Raw genomic sequence first — 15,896 nt, forward strand, 5'->3', positions numbered from 1 at the left:
CAGATCCTGAAGCCCGAGGTGCACCCTGAGTGAGGGCCTTTGCCCACAGCGTCATACTCATGTAGCCACCCCGTCCTAGATGCCCGTTCTCAGTCTCTCTGCCTGTCCCTGTCCTACTTCTTCCTTTGAGTTTGTCCTCATGTTACTTTCTCATGAGGTTTCTTCTGCCCTTTCCCCCTCCTCTGAACTAAGTTCTCCTCGTTCTCTCTCATTGCATCCCATTCTTTTCTTTCAAGGCACTAACAATTTTTTGTAATAAATATATGTTGTTCTCTTCCCACTACCAGATGTTCGCTCCATGAATAGGCCTGTTTGAATATCGTATTGGCACAATGCCCAGAACGTATTAGATGCTCAATAAAGATTTGCTGAATGAATAGGGATTAACTAACCTTGCTTCTTAATTCTACTGCTTGATTCTCCCCTACTCTGGAAAGTAGCCCCTAAACCCAAGAGTATGCTATCTTGGAACTTCAGCAGCAGGCACCAATGAAAGTTGTGAAATCTTAGTTAAAAAAAGGCAACAAATGTTTTATTTCTTCAATGCAAATTACTGTATTCACCACAAGCTAAAGAAAACATATATATTTATATATATATATTTGATTTATGGAAGACAAAGACATGGAAAAAAACCCAGCACCCCAACAAGTACAGCCAGGAAGGAACTCAGCTCTGTAATGGGACATCTTAAAGAACCACAAACAAGAAAGGATGGGGAAAGAAGAAAAAAAATGTGCATTGAGTTTAAGACATTGTAAAACTCAGAAGACATATTTGCTATTCAAGTATAAACTCAGTAAGGACTTGGCATAAATTGAAAGGCAGCTGCTGAGGTTCACCATTATAAAATAAGTTCTAGGAATTTACAATTCTACCTTCCAATTTTCTGGGAGAAAAAACCAAACTCTTGAAGGTCTTCACCAGAGACCCTGAGAGGGATGAACACTTTTGATGAAGACATGGTCAGCAACCCGTGATTGAATTCACTATTCAGAACCATGTGATTTATTTAACACAACAGGATTACGTGCTCTCAGACTGTCCTCTAAGAGTTTGAGACTATTCGTTCAAGAGTTTCAAAGTATATTACTTCCAAAAACAATACTGATTAAAAAAAATTTTTTTAAACAAAAACCTGATTTGATGGTACCTTAAAAATACCCTAAATACCAAATTTTATCCAGTCGGCCATTGCAGTCAGTTTAAGAATTCCTCCTGCAATGTTAAAACATTCCCCTCACAAAACGTGGGTACTGAAATTGGATAGAAACACCACGAGTGTGGAAACACCACCAATGTTCTGCAGTTAAAAAAAACTAGAATGTTCTTTGGAATCACTGAAATATCAAAAATCTGGTTTGTTTTGTTTTTCCTATAGTCTGTGCACCTTCTCGGAGGCCTTCCGCGTTGCTGCAGTATTGACCTATGTGATTCTAGCTTTATAGATTCAAGTCTTCCAGTGCAATAGCCACACTTAACACACTGCTGTCTCGGACCAGTGGGAAGTCATGCTCAACCCGGAAATGGCGTCATTTACTCCTCCGTAATGACCTTCTGCCAAAACAAAACTTTAGGACACGAGACAAACATCCTGTGTTAAACAATCCAATGACCCCAACCAGGAGAGTTCCTGCGTGGCTCCGGTGCTCCGGAGGGTGCGCTCCCCTACCGGTTGTCCCGGAGGACCGCGGGCCTCGCTCGTGAGCGCTCGGCCTTCCTCGGCCGTGAAAGGGTTTTCCCAGGGCTGGCAAGTTGGGTTAGGTTCTAAGAGACTTTTGTCTTTGACAAACTACCGTTTTTAGCATAAAATCTGGCCATGGCTATAGGTTTCAATGTGCGTACGACTGATTAGAGATGGTTTTTTTTTCCTTTGTTTTTCTTTTCAACATTGGCTGGAAATGAGTAGAAATAAGTCCACAATGTCTCTTCACGTGTGTCATGAAATATGCGAGATCTGTCTGACTCTGGACACTATTTCTTTACGACACAACGGGCAGGTCTCCAGTTGCAAGGCACAATTCATGCACAGGTCACTGAGGAGAGAGACAAACACCAGTTAGGTGAGCACTTCAAAGGGACCACTGCTGCGGACTCAGTCCACACACAACATCGATAAGCTTGTCAGCGGAACAAGTAACAACTGGTGACTAAAAAAAGGAAGTAAGTATATAAATAATAAACCTCCCTCCCATTTCTCCTTCCTCTCCCGAGGAAGCTCGTGTGCACTCTTCCCGAAGTCTCCATGTGCACAGCATATATGCGCAGACATGTATAAGTATGTAGAGACTCAACACTATTTTTCCCAGACAGCTAGCCATTGACCCCAATATCCTTTGCCAAATAGTCCGTATTTTATTGTAGATTTGACACCGTATCTTTATCACATGTTAAAATTTTCGTTTGTAGTTAGTCCTGTTTCTGGGTTTCTACTATGTTCTGCTGTTCTGTCATTTCGTTTATAGATTGGGACAGGACAATAAACACTTGTTTTAATATTTTAAGATATGTAGGTAGGGCAGCACTCCTCCATACCTCTTCTTCTTTAGAATTTTCTGGCCTGCCCTGACTGGTGTGGCTCAGCTGGCTGGGTGTCATTCTGCAAAGCGAAAGGTCACTCGTTTGATTCCTGGTCAGGGCACATGCCTGGGTTGTGGGTTTGGTTCTCAATTGGGGTGCGTATAAGAGGCAACCAATCGATGTTTCTCTCTCACATTGATGTTTCTCTCCTTCTCTTTTTCCCTCCCTTCTCCGCTCTCTAAAAATAAATAAAATCTTAAAAAAAACCCATGAAACTAGACAAAAAACTTCTGGCCTTAGTATCATGTGAATTTTTAAATCAGCATTTCTATTTCTAGAAAAGAAATCATGTTGCCCTATTTACATGGAGCAAATGAAACTTGGGGATTAGGGAAAACAGTCACTTTTACAATACTAAGAGGTCTTCCTATTCAAGAACAGATTTACTCATTCAAGTCTTCTATTCTACTCCTTGGTAATTCAAATTTTTTTTCACATAGACACCACATATTTCCTGGTATGTATTCGTAGATAGCCTTTTTGGGACTATTATAAAAGGAATCTTCAATTATACCTTCTAACTGATTGCTGTTCATACAAAAAAGAGCTGCTGACTTTTACTGACTAGTTTATTCAACAGGTTTTCAGCGTTTAATCTATCATCTCCAAATGATTCTTCTCCTCCTTCCCGTTTGTCTCCCAGCTTTCGTCTCATCTTGACTGCCTTAGCTTAGAGAATGCAAGTCATGGTACTGCCTGCAAGCCTCCTTGTCTTGTCCCCAACACTTGCTGGACCACTTCCAGCATGTCACCATTAAAAAGACGCTGGCGTTGGTTGAGACACATATGTCTTTATACTGTTAAGGGAGCATCCACACATTCCTATTTTATATGGTTTTGAAATATTTCATCCATTTGGACTGGAGATTCAACTTCAATTAGTGCCTCTGCAGCATTTTTGGAGAAAGTGTTTAATTCCCTGCACCTCCTCCTGTTGGCCCATTTAAGTATGTCGTACTAATGGACTTCCTATACTGTGCCATCTTTGCATTCCTGAGACAAGCTCCCCCTCGATGGAGTTGCTGGGTCCTACAGCTAATATCTGAGATTTTTAGATTTAAGTTTTCTTTTTTGGTGTTTCCTTTATCAGCTTTTGGCATGATCATCCTGGAGGCTTTATAAAAAGAATATGGCGGTTTCCTACTTTCTCTACGGTCTGGAGAACTTGAAATAGGATCTATCTACTCCCTGAGTGTTAGAAAAATTCACCTGGGAAATCTTCTGGGCTTCGTGATTGTTGGGAAAGGCAAAGGTAGCTTTGATGGGTTTTTTAGATTTTATTTATTTACTTTTAGAGAGGAGAAGGGAAGGAGAAAGAGAGGAAGAGAAATATCAACGTGTGGTTGCCTCTTGCACACCCTCTACTGGGGACCTGGCCCACAACCCAGGCATCTGTCCTGACTGGGAACTGAACTGGTGACCCTTTGGTTCACAGGACGGCACTCAATCCACTGAAGCACAGCAGGCAGGAGGGATCATCATCTCAAATTCTTCTACGGTAAGAGAAATACAGGATTTCTCAGTCTCTTCTCAGGGTCTGTTCATGTTGTTCAGTTTATTCAGACTTCTTTTCTTGAACTGCTACCCTCCACCCCACCCTTTTAAACTGTCGCTGCTAAAACTTGAGCTAAGTTTTCTCGTAATTCTTTTCATTTCCTCCTCCAACCAATTTTGGATTTATCTATTAAGGATACCGTGCTCACACTTAAGAAACCTGGTTCTAATTTTTTAGATTCCAGCCTTCTTTCAGGAGCCCTTGTTCTGTGCAGAAACACTGAGAAGGCCAGAGAGCACAAAGATGAGTAAGACCAGATTCTACCGTTTGGGATCTTAACATACTTAGGGAGCAAAGACCAAAAAGGGTATCACGATACCCAGCCTTCAGCTCTGCATCTGCCTGTGCGGCTCTGATAACAAAGCCTCCACAGCGGCGCAAAGTGAGGAATTCCGGGCTGCAGAGGCGATACCCAGGAAGAACCACAGCTGGCGGCGCTGGGCCGTCCCTTCAGAAAGACACTGGCACAGGTGAGGGTCAAACACGGGATACTGCATGCTTGTCCCTTAGCAGCTGTCAGATGACAACCCACTCCAAAAGACAGCAGACGAGCAGAGGCAGAGTCACGGGCCCAGGCTGAGACATACCTGAGGGTGACAAACTGGGATCCATCCCTCCAGGTTCCGGACCCCTAGGAGACCTGGTGGCTAAAGCTATGTCAAAATAAGAGCAAGGCAGGGTGTGGGCTGTGATGGATTACAGGGAACTGGCCTGGAACATCGGCATGAGTACTGCTCGCATATATATCATCAGCAAACACACCTGGGCCAGGCCAGGGCCTGCCCGTCGCCAACCTTGTTCCAACCCTGGCTGTGACGGCCTTCTTGTGTGGTCTTGATATTTAGCTGTTCTGTTCTTTAGGATCTGGGCTGCCCTCTGGGTTTATCTCATACAACTGAAATTTGGTTAGATGGTAGGGAGGTGCTGCCTTCTCAACGGTTGGGAGTATAAATAATAAATATATATGAAGAAGCTCTAAGACTAAGAATTGCCTAAGAAGCTCATAAATAGCTTCTTGTGATGTGAAAACAACCCAACGGGCAGGTCTCCAGTTGTAAGGCCCAATGCATACAGTGCTGAGAAACCAAAGAGCTTCCAGGTCAAGTAGCAGCTTCTATTTCAGGTACTTTCTGGAAGACAGCCATGCATTACTTGGCAAATCTAATTCCTCATTCAGCCCACTTTAGATAAAAGAAGCTTGACGAACTGCTACGAAACTGGTAACACTCTAAAAGCAATTCAAGAACAGGATGAAACTTTGCTTAATGTAACGTAGGAAAGAGAAACTTCTCAAACAAACCGTCTTACCTGTGCCCACACGGCTTCAGCTGTGTGTCTGCCACTTCATCACAGCACAGGGAGCAGCAGTTTTCCCGGATGCTGACTTGCTTCAGCAGAGCAAGACGCCTGTGCCTGAGTAGAAAACACAGCGTGTCGACAAATAAATGGGACTTGCGAGCGGTGAGGCATAAGCAAGGCTCTGAAACTGTTCCGTGTTGTCAACAAAAAAGGGGCCACGCAGCCGACCTGACACGCTCAGTGGCCTGATAAGTAGTGACCGAAAGGGACCGCAAATTCCTAACTGAGCGGGTCATGGTAGGTAGTCACACGACAGGCCTATTACTTCCTTAGTAAAGGGTGAACCTTTTCCTTACTCAGCCCTGTCCACTGTTCTCAGGCACCTGGGACACTAAGCCTTCGAAATCTTGGAGTAATCTCCTCCAAACCCTTGGGAGGCATGACCACCAGGTGGCGCCCCTCAAAACCCTGTCTCCTTGTCCATGCACAATCTTTATTTATTGGAAATGTTAAGTTGTTAACTATCCTGTATCCCTTGAAATCTTGCTTCTGAGCACGTTCTCAGTTTGGCTTAAATAATTGCTAAAAATTCATAAAACATTCTGCAGATTTGGGCATTCTCGCATCCTAGTACGGGAAGTACACTAAACTTGGTCCAGAAGTTTTCACAGGCATTTCATCTCACAAAGGTTGGAAATCACTGGGTTCCATCTGGAATGAAGACGTCATGATCACTGCCACGGTTCAAACAGTTCAAGGAAATGACCTGCATAAGGTCAAACTTCACGAACAGACTTAGGAATCAGGTTCAGATCTTTTAGTTCTTACCCCAGCATTCTTTTCATTTTACCAGCAAATTTTCAACTGTGTAAGTCCCACATCTCTGAGAATTTGATGAAAAGCATAGGGCCCTTCCCAAGAAAAACGCACCAACATAGGTTTTCACACAATTTCACTAGGGTGTATAATTGCCCATTATAGACTCCCTGAAAGTCCAGGTGCTTCAGCTTAGAACCCTGGTATCTTCACTCCGTTTGGCATGGAAAGGCAGAACCACACTGCTGAAGGTCAGCCCTGACGGATGGGCAGGAGAAACCCGAAACGTTCATTCAAGTGCGTCAGGCCTCCCTATGTGCCAGGCACTGTTCCCAGCCCTGGAGATCCAGCAGCAGAGAGAGGACTAAAAACGCACTCTGCCTTCAGAAGGCTTACATTCAGTGTGGGGAGACAGACAAGGAGCTAAATAAGAAAGTGAACTATGCAGAAAGCACTGATGAGCATCAGCATGAAGAAAAGTAGCGTGGGGAAAACGATAAGGAGGGCGCACCAGAAAAGGTGACATTTAGCCCTGGCTGGTGCGGCTCAGTTGATTTGAGCGCCAGCCTGTGAACTATAAAGTTGCTGGTTTGATTCCCAGTCAGGGCACATGCCTGGGTTGGGGGCCACGTCCCTAGTTAGGGGCGTGCCAGAGGCAGCTGATGGGTGTTTCTTTCACACACTGATGTTTCTCTCCCTCCCTTCCCCGCTCTGTAAAAATAAGTAAATAAAACTAGAGTATATTTTAGAAGCATCAAGGAGGCCAGGTGGCTGAAGAAGCTACACAAATGGGAGATGGTAGGAGATGGAGCCGAAGATGTAACAGAGAGGAGGAGACACATTGTGCAGGGCGTGGCAGGTCGATGCACGAATTTAAGCTTTACCCTGTGACATGCCAAGCCACTAGGATTCTGAGCAGAGAAGCACATGACCCAATTCAAACTGTACCACCATCATTCCGGACACTGTCCCGAGGAGACTGAAGGGGGTCAAGGCAGGAGCAGGGCGAAAGTAATCGGGGGAAATGGAGGCTGGAGCCACGATGGGAGCCGTGAGAATGGTAAGGGGTGGCTGGACTTGGGCTGTAACCTGGAGACACGGCCTGCAGGATTTGCCGAGGAATGGGACATGGGAAGGGCAGAAAGAAAGGTGTCAAGGACACGCCGGGGTCACGGCCAGGGAACCCGGAGCAATGACAGGGTTATTAAGAGACGAAGGAGGACTGCCGGAGGGCGGGTGGCCCAGAGTGGAGGAGTACTGTAGCTGAGAGATGGACGGATACACGGTGCTTCACTGTGCTATTCTGTTTTTTTCTTCTTGTGTGTATTTAACGTTTTCCATTATAAAAAGGTAAGGAAGAACACAAGAATGAACAAAAGAAGAGGTACTAGAGACAGAGAACATACGCAATGCAGAACGGTCTACAAAATCCCAAGTAGCAACAGGGCCAGGAAGGAACACTATTCCGGTGAGAAGTACCCCTGAATGTAAAATTTTGGACATGGGCTGAAAACACTAATGGTGTAGAAAACGGTCTTGGGCATGTTACCACTTAAAGCCACACTTTGTAAGCAAGCGTGACTGGAATGTAGCAGCACGAGGTTGGCATTAAGAAAGCCACTGGGTTAGCTTCTGATGACTCCTACCTGGTGTCACTGTCGGGGACAACAAAGTCCAGTGTGGCCTGTAACTCTGCCGCCCTGACTCCAGGCAGGCTGCCCTGTCGGCCCTGCCCTGACGCGGCACCAAGAGCGAGCCCAGAAGGTGCCCGCGAAAGCAGAGCTGCCCAGAGCAGATGCCTGTTACCATCTGACTTTTGGCAAGTTTGATCCTGCGGGGTGGCTAGCTACCTGCCAGGGCAGTTTTAACTTCAGCCTGCAGGGGGCTCTGATGGGTCGATGGTGCCTTTCACGGTGAGAAGGCAGACTGATCCACGCGCCGCACGCAAGAAGACGGGCTACATGAAAGAAGTGGTGGGGTGTGACAGCTGAGAGAGCTGTCACTTCGGACTTTCACCAAGAGGAAATCAGGCTCAGAGTCTCTGTCAGGCACCAAGACAAGTTACGGGGAAGTTCTAGGAATAAACTTTAGGTCCCTAAGCTGGAATGTAAGTGGCCCTTCCGTTTTTAGGCTATTTCTGGGGGTTCCCTACTGCAGACAGTGCTGCCATCGCTGTGTGACGTTTTCTGGTTCATCTGGAAACTGCTGAGGCACTCTCAGGCCTTGGGGCACTGAGTCCGAGGTGAAGCGCAGCCCAGCTGCTCACGCACCTGCCGTCTGAGCCAACACCAAGCTAGGCTTACAACATTATGTCTCAGGCACCTTCAGGGGCGTAATGACCCAACACGGGCTATGCCAGGGCCCGTGTGGTTGCCTCCACTGCAGGGAGAGACTCACCATTGACATAATGCATGTGACATTGGTAACAGGAATGCTCTTCCTCACAAAAGCCCAGGAAGCTGCTCTGTTAGAGGACGATACACTTTGGCTCATATTGTGAAATAAGTTTCAACTTGAAGTGGTTACCAGGAAGCGGCTGGAGTCCTTCCCAGCTTAAGGAACAGACCACGAGCATTTCATAGGGAAGGAAAATGGGCATTCCTCCACTGAGGCTGAGCCAGCCACTGCTGCCGGCAAGTGAGGGCTGTGAGGTTTCCCCCAAGACAGCCTCCGCTGTCCCAACGGCTGCAGAGCAGTGCTGGCACCGTCGCCACGCAGTGACACCCAACAAGAAGTCTGCTTCCATGAACCCAAGTCTGTTAAAAGATGGACTTCATTTCCCAGCATTTAGGATTTACTGACATCGAGTGAAGTTAGTGTGTGTGTGTGCATGTGTTACACTGTCTGAAGTTCACAACCAATGCCATTCAGCTCACAACCACCATCTGGAAACGTTCTTTCTGGGGCCCTCAGTGCTTTAAAGGGCAGTGACGTCACCTGTTACCTAACTGCCTGGTGGTGATCCCGTGTGAAACTGCCTTGGTCAGGTGCTTCTGGGGACCACAGCTCTTAATTTTTTCCAGTTAATTGTACAATAATGGCTTTTTAAATACTCTTCTGGGGTGTGTTTTAGCAATTCATATTTCCTAGGAAGTCACCATTTACTGAGTTTTTCAGATTTGTAGGAAGTTGAAAAAAAGCCTCCAGAAACGATGCGGACGGACCCGGCTTGTGGGGTCCATGGCACTGCGGGTGACACTAGAGAAATTCACAGGGACTATGGAGTCCTGTGGAGGAAAAGGGACGACATGGGCTCTCTCTCAAGGGGAGAAGAAGCCTCGGAGCACCTCGGCCACCCTCTCAGTGGGGGAGGGCCCCAACCCTTGCCTCAACAGGATTTTATTGGGTTCAATTTGCACAGAAATAAAGCTCATCAATCATTGTCAGGCAGAAATAATTAAACAATAGATGACATTCAAAGAACTCTGAGGGCTTATTCTGAGTCAGGGTCAGATAGCTAAAGGGCCATAAAATTTTGGGGAAATAAACTCATTTCAGGCTTGGACCCTGATTGCTTGAATTGAGGGTATTAGCAAAGCAGGTTTCACAGGATTTTATGCATTCTTCCTTAGGCCTGATTGCCCTGAGGAACCCGTCCTTTCCAGGGTCACACCTACCGCCAGCATTGTTTCAGACTTAAGTCAGGCAGCCAAGAGATTAGGAGATTTCTTGCAGACAGAATGAGGACTCAGGCTCTGTCAAAGCTGAGGGGCGCGGGTCCATCACCTCCTTTTTCTATAGCCTCCCAACTCCTTCGCTGGGGGTCCCCCATGATCATGCCTGTCTTAGGTCATCCTTCCCTTAAGGAATCTTACCTGTCATTGGCTAACTGATCAAGCACTGGGGGCCAGGCAGGGAGAAGTAAAAGGAGCAGAGGCGGTGCCCCTGCCACGGAGATAAGCTTTGTCTCCTTAGTGACTTACGGTACAAGGTCGCTCACTCAGCCTTAGCCGTGGGGAAGGCCACAGCTTCTGAAACCAGGCAGGGCAGTTCCCAACATAGAAACTTGTAATTTCTCATGGGATACATGCGAAGGTCTGGCACAATGGGCACAGGCCCCTTACCTTGGCAAAATGATTTTATCTTCAGCTGTCAGGAAGGCGTAATCATTAAAAGTGCTAAATTTCACAGATGGTGGATATTTGAATGGTTTCGCTCCAAAATTGAACTCACATTGTTGATACGACATGAAACTGGCTGCAGCAAAAAACCCGGATCTACAGGCAAAAAGGAATGCAGAGGTTAGAAACTTCATCAAGCAAAGCAAAGCTCACACACAACGCGGCTTTCAGAAGTTGGCATGGTCACACCCTAGCCGAGAGGGCAGCAGGCTCTGTGTCCTCACCTAGGTAGACTGGGCTGCTCTATCTGGTCCCAGGAAGGGATCTCTTGCCCTTACTTTTCAGGTAAAACTCCAGGATAGCTTTAGGTATGATCGAATGGGCCCCCAAACTTTAAATAAAATGGTTTCTCATCGCAACTGACTATATAAATGGACAAAGTCTTTTTTTCTGGAGAAAAGTGCATTCCATGCATCTCCTCAAATTTTTTACTGGGAAAAGCTACTTACACAGTAGATGAAAAGACTTGCTTCTCAGGAGGCAGCTGGTTGCCATTTAAAAAGAAGATCATTTGCTTTTCATTCAAGTCCAACAGAAATCCTACCGTATCCCCTACAGGATAGAGCAAAACACTGTTACGATCAGGTGACACTACAGGATTTTGCTAAGTGCCACAGGGTTCCGACGTCACTGCACTGAGCCTGCGTTTGCAGCGGCCGTGAGTCAACGCACCCACCTCCCCCGCTCCTTCCTTCCACCCTGCTCTGAGCCCTGCATAACCAGTGCTTGGATGCAGCACTAGGGAGACAGTGCCGTCAGTTAATCTACGACAGGCCCGATTTCAGAGATGTTAAAAATGTGAAAGAAGATATGTGCATTTTGGGATGAGTGAAATTCGGTGGCTTTTTTGCCTCTCGGCGGAGATTTAAAACTCAGTAAGGTAACAACTGCCCCAAAACATGGTTTTAGCAGTGGTGTTCATCTTCATTCACGAAGCTTTCTCTTTCTACACTGTTGGAGATGAACACGTGGAATCACACAGTGACGACGTGGAAGATGACACTCCTTGCAGGTGGCGGGAGATCTGGTATTATGGAGCGAAAGGGTTTCAAAAATGAAATTCTTTACCCCCCTTGCAGGAGTTTCACTTAAAGCATTTATCCTGAGGAAATCCAGAGTGGCTTGTAGTGCGTTTTCATAATAGTGATTTTAAAAGGTTAAAATGTAACTACCCAATCTTGAGGCACTGATTAATACAGTATAGTTATATAGTAATTACACCAAATTTTTCATTTCTTAAATACCTGAACGAAGGGATCACAAGGGATTTTAGCTTCACTTTTCTTTTTCCCCCCATTTTCCAAATTTTTGTAATAAACATATTATTTCAGTAATGCTTTTTAAAATTACTTAAAAAACAAACTAGACAGTCTTTGCGGACAGTGCCTCTATCTAATGCTCTGGTAAATAAAGTTTCATATTCCTTTAAGAACCTGCAAGCCATTAAAGTGAAGACTTACGGTGGCTTTTACAGTTTTTCCTTTCCCACACTATCAGTTCAGTTAACCAAGTGAAGCTGTCCCTGCACGGTGATCGGTTTCCTGCTCTCTTAGCATGCCTGGGAATTCCATTTACATTTAATGCTGATGGGGGCAGGAAACAGAGAGGAGAGGGCTTGAGGAAGAAGAGGGGCTCTATCCCCTATCTAGCTCCAATGCTGGGGATAAAATCGTCCAGGGGCTCCGACCCCTTCCATTTGACTGTGCGTCTTCAGACCCAGTGCAGGGGTGGTCGGTGGGTGGGTGGGCGGGGCACCAGAGACCCCCTGAGAATGCCACCCTCCAATGCAGCGGTGCTGAGGCAGGCAAAGCTGTTTACACTGAATTTAGCCAGGGGTGAAAAGACTCAATAACCTCAAATCCTTCGATTTCGGTGTTTAACACACCAACTATGGGGCTCTAACTTTGCTGCTTTAATCTTTCATTAATAAATGTTTTCATGGGTCTGGCGCCTTGGATACTGCAGAGTGGAGGGAACAAAAATTGAATGGGGTGAGAAAGATCATGCTGTTGCTAAGATACATTCCTGCAGAACACCCTAGACCCATGATTGAGTGTGCTGGCAGCTGGGGCCCCTGCGGCATCCTGAGCCTGACGTTTGGGGAGTGGAGGCTGGGCAGACGTGTTTGAGGACCAAAACGCGTAAGCCATCTTTGGAGGCTGCGCTAGAGGTGTCCGGGATGTGTCACTGGATGGTGCCCGTTTCACAGCCATCTGGTCTCTGAAAATGTCTTCACTGAACTGGCATCACCACGTCAGTATCCTAAAGACCTCCCCCAGAGAGGAAACCGGAATTCACCTTAACCTTACCAGGGTCAGTTCCCACTAAATAAAGAATTTTATACTCTGAGATGTTATTGCTAAAGGAAGGGCTCCACCAGAGAATAGCTATTCACATCCATCGAGGGGGACATGAATGCTGACTAACCCTTTTCACATTTAATATTCTTCCATTAAAACCCCTTAAGGCCCAACACAATAACCAATGCCTTAGAACCGTAAACTCCTGATGGAGGGAGACGAATACCTTCCTTCCAGCACGGGTGGAGGTGAGGCTTACTTCTGGCGTTGTACCAAATCAGCTGCCGGCAGCCGTCGTAGGCGCAGGAGTACTCGTCGTCACCAATGCCGTAGCCTTCCTGCAGGGAGACAGGGTCCAGAAGATCAGGAAGGCTGCCGGGTTGTGGGAGCAGACTGTCTTTTTTAACCATTAACCTGTGCCTTGAATTGTAAGTTTTTGGGGGGGTGAAGGGAGAGCCTGTGTTCTTGGAAGATACCCAAGTTCTGACCTAGAATCTCGTTCTAAGTGGATGGAGAATGACCTCACCAAGTATCTGCCACATCTCACATTTGTGAGTTCATTTAATCCTCACTAACCACCTTGAGGCTGGTGGCATTTGACTCTGTTTTAAGAAGAAATAAAGGCTCGGAGAGGTGAGCCAGCTTGCCCACGTTACTCGGACACATTACTAGAGAGTCAGGTTTGGACCTTGGAGTCTTCTGATTCCAAGGACAGTGTGCGGTCCACTTCTCCGCGGCCCGGTGAACACCCTTCTGGGCTTTAAAACCCCCACATGCTCACAGATTTCAAGACTGGAGACAAGACAAAGGTTCCAGTGGATGATCAGCTAAGAGCTACTCTGAGACCAGCTCAGTTTGAGCAGCACTCAGGCCCTTGGAACCCTCTTTTATTATGTATTACCTTTAATTATTTCACAATTATTTTGTTTAAAAAAAGGTGGATGGAATCTTAAGCTATTCTGAGTGATTGTAAAAACAGAAGAAGCATGCCCTTCAGACATCTGTTATCTCCAAGGATCAAGGGTGAAAGATTCTTATGGAGAAAGACATTGAAAATGTGGGCCAAACCCAAGGGAGATTTCAGGTCCCAGTGATGGTCTGCTTATTCCATGAGATAAACAATGCAGTGAGGACATGGACTGGAAAAGGCTCTAACACCGTGAGGAGTGCACTGTGATGTAGAGTTCTTGGATACAATATGCTGAATTTGAATGCCTGTTCTCCAAAGTGAGACTTCTGAATTAGCTGCTCTGAATGCACTACTCAGACTACTTAAGAATTAAATAAACTTGCATCTAAATTGCCTTCAGGCAGGGGAGAAATTCACCAGTCTGCTGGAAAGAACCCCTTGCTATCTATCCCTTTTAAAGCCTGAACAAGTAAGTAAAAAACCTACTTCTTACTTTATGGGTGTTAGGAAGTAGGCAAAAGGCAAGCAATTCATTTCTAATCTTTCTAATGTCCTACAAGTACACCACAGAACACTCCAAAGAAATCCCTAGAAGACTGCTAGCCACCAAGACTCGTGAAGAGTGGACTTTGCCATGCAGTGTTCTCTAGGCCTGGATGGACTTCCCACCAGAGTGACACTGGGGGACAAGGGGGAGCTTGAGTAGTTTTGACCACAGATCAGCTTCCACAGGCTGAGAAGCAGATGCCCCCTCCGAGCAGAGATGCACCCTAACACCCCCCTTGAGCTTGCATCTCAGAGAGCAACCGAGGTGGACCACATCCTCCCGAAAACCTTCCCAGCAGGACTCACTGTGGTTTCCACAGGCCGAGACAAGTGAGTGAGAGAACAGGCAGCTAACTTGGTACTTGGGGTGATAATTTTGATCTGCCTGTTTCTGGTCATGTATTTTAGCACTAGAAACATTACTTCAAAACAAAACAAAACTAAAGAAAGTTTATCTACAGCTCGTCATTTAGGGAACGTTTTGAATCCTCCCACACAGGGTGGACACTGTCCTTTTTCTGTGCTGCCCAGCATCCCAACCCTTCCTGTTACAGGAATGTAAGGAAGACACAGGGTCCTGTCTCCTGCTCTGGAGGCAGCGGGGTCAGGTGTTGGGCCTGGCCAACCAGACCCACCCATCAGACAGACCCCTGGCGTGGTGAGAGGGACCCCGGATGGAGGGGTGGTTCTGAATGATTTGTTGTAGCAGCAGCGGCACTGTGGCCCTGAAAACACGGTCACTTTTAATTCTGTCTCTCAGCCCTGGGGCCTGTCTGTCTCGTTCCCAAACCCCTTAATGGTCTGGGATACCCTGACTGGCTCCGAGTCACCCCTCTTCTGTCTAAGACAACAGAGTCAGCTTCTCCAAGGCAGAGCGTTCCTCGGGTTATCTTGACCAGGGTTTGACTTCTTCAGCACCTGGAAACGAGGTGACTTTGGGCAAGTTTCTAAATTAATTTCTCCCAACTTCATTCTCATCTTTAAATAGGAGAATACCACCTCCCTAAACTTTCTGAAGATTAGAGGTGAGTATATGAAGAGCTGGCCACAAGATACTCACTCATGAAAAGGCAAAAAATATTTTTGACAAGTCAAGACATACCCTTGGGAACTTACTACTCCAAAACCCCCATAAAAATACAAAACAACCGAACAAATTGTTCTGTAGGGACCTGAACACGAATCATCCTTAAGTTTCTTATTTAAACGCTGGATCTGCAACCTCAACACTTTGATCATCCTTTCAAAACCAAAGCCCAAGCAGTAAGAGCTAAAATAAGAAGGCACTGTGGACCAACTCCAAATTTAGAAACTGGGTGTATCCTAGGAACGACTTCTTCCATAAAACCACACCCTGTCTGCACAGGCCGAGTCTGAATCACCAGAACAACATCCATTTGAATCGAAGTTGTAAGAATGACATCATTAAAATTGTACTTTTGGGAAAAGATATAATCAGGCTTTATCAGTTTCTAACAGAGAATTGACAAGTACTAACAGTACTGGGAACACAGAAAAATGTTTTGTTTTTGTTTTTTAAAGAAAGAAATTAACAGTCTACTAAGCAGTTTGGAAGGTAGGAAAACAGTATTTTAAACCTCTTAACTTGAGGAGCCAAAGTCTCTGCCACTATATGGCAGAAGTGAGTTTCATCCACTAGATGAAATGATCCAGCTTCGGCGATCATTTAAAGAAATATTTGCAACACTCAGTCACAGGTACCCCGCCCCTAGACCCCTAGTGTGCTTGCCACTGCCTCAGGAGGGTGA

The 15,896-nt window shown here is 46.0% G+C and overlaps 1 protein-coding gene across 2 annotated transcripts in view; it reads right to left on the reverse strand.

The window, feature by feature from the left end:
• Positions 1 to 510: 510 nt before the first annotated feature.
• Positions 511 to 15,896, reverse strand: part of RSPRY1 (ring finger and SPRY domain containing 1) — a 42,748-nt gene continuing 27,362 nt past the window's right edge. For both annotated transcript variants that reach the window (XM_037041651.1, XM_037041652.1), the window contains exons 11-15: positions 12,898 to 13,009; positions 10,821 to 10,923; positions 10,315 to 10,467; positions 5,444 to 5,548; positions 511 to 2,036 (exon numbers count right to left, since the gene is read on the reverse strand). In XM_037041651.1, coding sequence (XP_036897546.1) covers positions 1,940 to 2,036; positions 5,444 to 5,548; positions 10,315 to 10,467; positions 10,821 to 10,923; positions 12,898 to 13,009 — 570 coding nt within the window. In that variant the 3' untranslated portion in view covers positions 511 to 1,939. The remainder of the gene's footprint in view (positions 2,037 to 5,443; positions 5,549 to 10,314; positions 10,468 to 10,820; positions 10,924 to 12,897; positions 13,010 to 15,896) is intronic.

Source organism: Sturnira hondurensis, unplaced genomic scaffold, assembly GCF_014824575.4.
Source record: "Sturnira hondurensis isolate 20B ecotype Veracruz unplaced genomic scaffold, ASM1482457v3 Scaffold0003090, whole genome shotgun sequence".
NCBI classification, from domain to species: domain Eukaryota; kingdom Metazoa; phylum Chordata; class Mammalia; order Chiroptera; family Phyllostomidae; genus Sturnira; species Sturnira hondurensis.